This window comes from Lontra canadensis, unplaced genomic scaffold (genome assembly GCF_010015895.1).
Source record: "Lontra canadensis isolate GAN:19392208 unplaced genomic scaffold, GSC_riverotter_1.0 scaffold16, whole genome shotgun sequence".
NCBI lineage: Eukaryota > Metazoa > Chordata > Mammalia > Carnivora > Mustelidae > Lontra > Lontra canadensis.
In genome coordinates this window covers 12830010-12837569 of record NW_022631010.1, presented here as the reverse complement: position 1 = coordinate 12837569, position 7560 = coordinate 12830010, and the positions used below count along the sequence as shown (strand labels likewise).

At 40.1% G+C, this 7560-nt stretch overlaps 1 protein-coding gene across 2 annotated transcripts in view; it reads right to left on the bottom strand.

Annotated features, from left to right (window-relative positions):
- Positions 1–4690: 4690 nt before the first annotated feature.
- SNAP25 (synaptosome associated protein 25) overlaps positions 4691–7560 on the bottom strand; it is an 84136-nt gene continuing 81266 nt past the window's right edge. For both annotated transcript variants that reach the window (XM_032859181.1, XM_032859180.1), the window contains exon 8: positions 4691–6009. In XM_032859181.1, coding sequence (XP_032715072.1) covers positions 5941–6009 — 69 coding nt within the window. In that variant the 3' untranslated portion in view covers positions 4691–5940. The remainder of the gene's footprint in view (positions 6010–7560) is intronic.

Genomic DNA, 7560 nt, shown 5'->3' with positions numbered 1-7560 from the left:
AGAGGAGAGTAGAACTTCACAGGCCTCTTTGAGGTAGCGGTAGATTGACCGTGAAGATAGCCATATTATTCACCCTTCTCTTTGCACTAGGACTTTGAAGATTTCCCCAATAAGAAGTGGAGTATATTTCCCTATATCTTGAATTTGAACTGGTCCTGTCACCAGCTTTGGCCGATAGACTGTGGTAGAAGCAATAACCATTTCCACTCTTTCTGACTTTGTCATGAGAAAAAGTCCCAGCTGACCTCCTGGAGAACATGATACTACACCATCTGCCAACTTCCAGAGGCTAAGCTGCCCAGGTGACCTGTAGTTGACCGTAGTCATGTGTGGAACCCAGCCAAGACCAGAAGAACTCCCAGCCAAACCTAGCTCAAAATGCCAAAATGCAGAACTGCAAACTAAATAAATATTTCTTGTTCTAAGTCACCATGTTTTGGGGGCAGTCAGTTACAAAGCAGTAGAAAACTACTACGGAGGGGTCCACCATATTTTTTGGATCCTTTGTCCAGTTTGCCTTATTATCATTAAGGGTATTGGCAGCCATGAAAACAATACATAATATGAGGAGTAGAACTGTAGAGTGTACAACTCATTTGGGAATAATTCCCATTCTGGACATGAGCAATGGCAAAAGCAGTATTAATGTTCTTGACTTTAATGACCTACTAGATGTCAGAAAGACTGGTTGAACTTCAGTGATGAAAAATTTAAAGCACGTTTCTCTACAGCAGCATCTTGGGGGAGACACTCAGAAGCTGGCATGTATCTAATGAGAATATATTGCCTGAGGTAGGGCTTCCCCAGGAGCAGACCCAAGACAAGGATTTCAGGGGAAGTAGTTTATTTGAGAAGAGATTCCAGGAAACATAAATGGTGAGGTGGGAAAGAGAGAAGAAAAGACAGCCAATAAATAGTGATAAGTACCAGGCAAGATATCACATGAACTGGAGATTGATTCTGCTGGGGAACTCTGGCAGATAGGGTAGAACACACAGCTCAAGGCTACCCCAATCTGGGGCCAAGGAAACTGGGCATCTATCTATTCACCAATCATCATCCACCCTTGGTTAAGGACTGCTTCCCAGGGCATTAAAACTTTAGCAGTTCTGGTGTTCTCTGTCCCAAGACAGAGAATTTGCAGTGTTCTTCACTGCAAACAACCTTTTGTGAGTAGAAGTAAGTGCTCAAGAAGATATGGGCAAGGCACAAGCAGTGTCTAGTAGAAGGATGATGGGCCACATTTTTCTGAATTGCTTGTGGAGAGAGGATCATGAACTTAAGGCAGGAAGCCCACTGAACAGAGTGGTCTTGAAGCTGTGTTATGGCAAGAAGCTGCAGGAGCTAAGGACGGTGAGATGGTGAGATGGTGGGTGGGAAACATCAGCTGGGGGCTCCCCACCTGAGATTGGGACTCCTGAGTAGATAGCTGGAGCTTTGGCAACTCATCCTGGAAGTAGCTGTGGGCATTGGAGTTCATTGACTTGTTAATGGTTTACTTTTCTTTAGTTTCCTTGTTTCCCAAAGTCTCCTACATTCTAGGAGATGGATTTGAGTTTCCAAATCCTAGATGGACAACTTGAGATATATGACTAACTTGATTGAAGGTAAACTAGTATGTCAATTGTCAATGACTGTATGAAGAGCACCCAGAGCAAGGACCTTGAAGTCAACAATTTCTCCTCTCCTAAGAGAATTTAACGTGATGTTCATCCCTTGCACACTGTTTGCTACATCCTCTGGTTTGCATCCTTCCTCTCTGAGCCAAGGATTTTGCAAGTTTCTTCCAGACAGTGTGGGAAATAGTTAAAACTGGTGTTGAATGAGTTGCAGAGGAGGAACTCCAGGATTATTAAATGACAAGATATAGTTTTTATGTTTGTTTTCTCACTCCCAACCCCTGCCTCTCAAATGAGTTCACTCTGGACATATCGCTCTAGTTACTCCAAACCTTGAAGAATTCTCTACTTAAACTTCACTTCTCTGTGAGGTCTTCCCCAATCATTCTATCTTAAAATAACACCCTGTCCACCTTCTGCCCTCTTTTTACCCTTCACTGCTTAAATTTCTGTGTGACACCTACCATCTGATACACTTCATACTCGATTTGTTGGTTTATCTATCTCCCTCAGCTTGAATATAAATTCAATGAATGCTTGAGAATTTTCCCTGTTCCTTCTGCTGCCTCTTCCCCTCCCCCTGCCCTGTGTACTCCCAATACTCAGAACAGGATCTGGCCTAAAATCTCAATAAATATTACATGAATGAATGAAGGAATGAATCAAAGGTGTTCACTACGACTTTTGACAAAGAAATCCAGCACATTTGTCTTTGCTGCTCTTTGTGAAGCCAAATAACTCCTGAAGTTTCCTGGCTGGTTGAACTGAGAGAGGCACAATCCTGGATTTCTCTTCCAAGCTTCCCTATAGCTTTGGAAGTACACATCTGGTTCGAGTCACATCTACATCACTTATTAGCTGAAAGGTCTTGTTCAAATAAACTATTAATTTCTTCTTCCACACAATGGGCTAATAATCCCCACTTTGTAACATTTTTAGGAGTGTTTAATTAAATTGACACAAATAAGGCACTTAACACAGTACCTGGGATGTAGTAGATGACCACAAGTATGAATCTTTTTCATTTTCTCTTAATTTCAAGGGCAGTCATCAATTGGCTGCCCAATCAGTGACACAAAGATTGGTAAAGTTGGTCAAAGGAGAGGATGGGGGAGGGTGTGAAAGAAGGAAAACAAACTAGAAATGGAGAGGCTCCATCCTAGGCTGCTCCTAGGATCTGGGACCACTTTTCACCTTTCGGTTGTTTGTAGAAGGGCCATGGATGAGGAGGGCAGAAGATTTAGTCTTTCCCTAATCATTATGTTTCTAATGTACTTCCTGAGTTGGTTCCTACCCAGAGCTGATTCATTCCCAGGGAGTATGTCCTCTTTTAGCCAAAAGGAACTGACTGCATAAGAGTTGAGGCTAGACAAACACAATTATCCAAAGAAATGGTTTTCAGAATGAATTATGTGATGGGCCTTAAAGCAAAATGCTTATATCCCGACTTTCATGTATCCAGTATGGTGTTTTAATTACTCATACAATGTGGGAAGACACCTGAGAGGAGAAGAAATTTGGGACAGGATTTTCTAATATTACTCATACATTGACCCCTTAGCAGCTCTGACATATGTAAAGAATACTTATCTACTTTCTCTATCTTCTAGCAGCCTCTCTATGACTTTAATTTTCAACAAGAAATGTATTGTTATAGTCGTTCCTCAGAATAATTTCCCTGAGCATCTGGTTATGTCTAGAACTTCTTCTGAGGCTTGAGAAGAGGGTGAGGAACTGCAAACAGTTATTGAGAGTGATGAGTTTGTCATCACTGTTTTCACTAACTTTTCTAGCAATCCCCCAGAATTGCTTTCAGGGGTGAAATTATCTGGTGGCTGATCAAGGCAACCAGGACAAATTCATCTGTATCACTATTATGGGGGTAAAAGAGGAAGGCAGAGGAGGAGATGGAGGTGAGGGAGATGATGGTGGTGATGGTGAAGGTGGTGGAGAAGGCGGAGGTGAGGGCATTGGTGGTGGTGGCAGGTGACGATGCTGGTGACTGGGGAGATGGCAGTGATAAAGATGGAGATGCTGAAGATATTAGGTAAGATGAGGGAGAGGTGGTAGAGGAAGTGGAGAGGGGAAGGTGGTTGTAATCGAGGCAGTAGTGGCAGTGGTGTTGGTAGGGCTGGTACAGGCACTGGTGGCGATGATGGTGGGGGAAACAGTGACAGAGGCAGTGATGGAAAAAATGGTGATGTCAAAAGAATTGAAAACATGTCTGCACAAAAACTTGCACATGAATGTTCACAGCAGCATAACTCATAATAGCTAAAGAGTGGAAACCATCCAAATGTCCATCAGTGGATGAATAGATAAATAAAATATGGACATTATTTTGCCATAAAAGGGAATGAAGCTCTGTTACATGCTACAACATGGATGGACCTTGAAAACATGCTAAGTAAAAGAAGCCAGACACAAATCCATCACATACTGTATAATTCCATTTATATGAAGTGCTCAAGAAGACAAATCTATAGACAGACATAAATCAGTGGTTGCCTATGGCTGGAGGAAGTGGGATGGGAGTGACTGCTAATTGGTATGGGGTTTCTTCTGGGGATATTAGAAATATTCTAAAATTTGATCGCACAACTCTGCCAGTATACTAACAACCATTTAAGTGGGTGAATTGTATGGTACATCAATAAAGCTGTCAAACAAGTGGGGGCAGCAGTGGTGTTGTTGTGAAGGGTTCACTTTTGGTGCTGGGATTGGATTTTGGAGAGAAGAAGGAAGAGTTGATCAATACCTGATAAACCTAAATCTATGTAGGGTCAAGCCTGAGTACCACAGATTTTTTTCATAGATGTTTTCTTCTATCTTCTGGAAAACTATATTTTCTCCCATAGCCAACACTGAATCCACACACAGATATTTCTGAATAAAGCCAAGTGTCACCTGCCATTGGAATTGTGTCTAAAAGAGACATCTTTTGTTTTTTCCACACATGTTCTTAGTACACAGAACTGGCTTCTCAGGAGCAATGGGAGGGAGTGGCCAGACTTCCTCTTTTCACGTGAATGCAAAATCAGATGGAGTCCATGAAGAAATTAAAGCAGACATCTGGGGTCTATAATTTTTAATAATTTTAAACTAGCTACAAAATGTCAATCACTTCACAAACCGACAGAGGAGACAGGAGGAATTTAATATTACATGCTGTAATGATATTTATCTCACAGTTTATCTATATTTCATTCATTTATATTATTTTTTTAAAGATTTCTTTATCAGCTACTAAATATCTCAGCAATTTGGTGTGCATAGCTCTAGATTAAGCAACAGAGAATTGTACTGATAACAAACCACAGGGGGAAATGGTGATTAGTAAGAGTCAGCCTTATAAAATTTACATCTCCACACGGTTTCACAGCAAGATTGCTTTCTCCGAAACATAGCCATCAAAAGCAGCAAACAAACCCTATATTACATTCATTTGACATAGTTCAGCCAAACGTCTACTTTGCTGGAAATTATTAAATGGTGAGTGTGTCAAATCCATCTTTTTTTAAAATTCTTTTTTTTAAAAAAAGGATGATCATGATTAGTAAGTCTATATATTGACAGAAAGAAAGTGACACTACTTCAGTTTTGCTGGTAGAACTTAATCTTGACAGTGTCTCAATACTGAGCATGCTTTGTTGTTGTTTTGTTGTTTCTGTTGTTGTTGTTGTTGTTGTTGTGTGTGTGTGTATGTGTTTTCTCATCAGTATGCTACTGTCATGGAAAGATTTTGTTTAAGTAGGAATCTAAAAATCTATTTAGTTCTCATGCATAAATGCATAAATCACATCACTTTTAGTGCAATGCCTGTAATGTATTTCCACATTGTCTAATCATGAATTCATAAAGACAGATGACAGCCATGAGGAACCAAGGACAGCAAATTTTGGGAGTTTCAGAGCCTGACACCCAAAGAAAGGACAGTGGCAGTAGCTCTGTGGAATGTCACAGTTTTACAAGAAAAATACTGTGTATTGAAAGAATAACAGCACGTTGAGCATTCCTAAATTGTTGTCATTCAGCAAACACCACTGAGGAGAGAAAAGGAAAAATGAAACCCAAGACATCTTATGTAGGGAGTTAGAACCACCAAATGACTATTATATACAACCTTTGGAAAGAAAGAGACTCAGAAAGAACAAAAGACACATAATAGTTTGGGGAAGCTGATGAATGACACAAGACAACATTCACAATGGGGGTGAACTGATGTGTGTATGTGTGCAGACCTACTAGGTAATACGATGAGAAAAGCCTGAAGGTGCTATCTTGCCCAACAGCATTTGGAAGAGAACACAGGTGGACACATTTAACCACTCCCCAGCATCTTTGTTGCACGTTGGTTGGCCTCATCAATTCTGGTTTTGTTGGAATCAGCCTAGAAAAAAGGGAAGAAAACAGAACTCAGGTTACCTTTGGACATTCTGTTCTTCCTTCTGGGTCTGTTCTAATGCCCCCTTCTTGAGTGAAGGCATCTTTAAACTTCTGCCAGAATTGACCCTCTCTTCTTCTGTGATCCCAGAACATTGCTTGTGGTTCTATTTGGACATGGTCCTACATCTCAGTACTCATGACTGTTTCACCCTACCAGAGAGCACCCTTTTGAGGACAGGGTTATATCATTTATCCTTCTGTCCTGGAATGACACCCAGTGACATCTCTGGAAGGCATTCATATCTGTGGATTGAGTTGAATTACCACCATTTATGCAGTTGGGTTTGAATCATGGCTAACTTATTACCAGTGTCATGTTGGGTCATTTACATAACAAACATCTTGGGGCCTTGGCTTGCTTGTCTCATGGCTGGGACAAAAAAAGAATCCTGCTAACAAGCACGAATGTCTATTATATCCCATTCATTCAACCTTGACATCAAGATTGATACTAACTATGATGTGTATATTATTATTAATTCCTTTGTCCAAATGAGGAAACCAGGCAGCATGGAGTCAGAGTCCACCTAGTAATCACAATGTTAATTATTATAGTACTTAGGTCTGCTCTGAAAATGAAATGAGTCTGTACATATAATGTGCTTGGAATAATTTTTTGCAAAGATTAAGTGCTCAGTATATTTTAAGTTGCAATTACTGTTATTGAGTGAAAACTCGACTTGTTTTCAGGATGTTTAATAATTTTAAGCTCCATTTCTAAAGACTCACTCCCATGAGTTTGACAATTGGCTTGTTTACTTACTTACTTACTTGCTTATTTATTTTTAAGGAGGCTCCATAACCAACTGGGGGCTTGAACTCACAAATCCAAGATCAAGAGCCACATGCCCTACTGACAGAGCCAGCCAGGTATCACTTACCATTTGCTTGTTTAACAAGAGCACTTTTACCATAATTTTGTGCCTTGACTGATCTCACTCTTTCAGTCACCTTTTTCTGTATATGCAGCATGAAACCCAGAGCTGCTACCAGGATAGATTTTAAACCCCAGAAAATGAACTTTTCCCAACACCACTGAGAAAGGTATGAGTGAGCAAGCAAAGACAAAGATGAAGATTCTGTTTATGCTGTTGTTTTTGTCTTATCAAGACTCATAATGGTGTTTGCCCCTCTCTAGCCTGGAAAGAGGAACATGAAGCTGAGAGCCAGGATAGGGAAACTGAATTGCTTTTTTACCCACCTGCATTTGTTAATGATTACTGATTTTGCATTTACTAGGGTGCTTGGTGCTTTCCAATCTCCACCAAGCTGGATATACTTTATTTAGTTTAATTGTGAATTCCTAGCACATTTAGAGTTACCTATATTCAACTAGAAATTGCCAAGTTAAAATAGAAATATTGCTATATTATTCATTATTCTGAATTATCTGGCAATGGTTTCCTACCATCTGTTTGGGTAATCAAAAGTTGACTTTCAAAACAAGTTAAGATAGAGTATTAATTTTCCTTGATTGTTTTGATCTATGGATTCA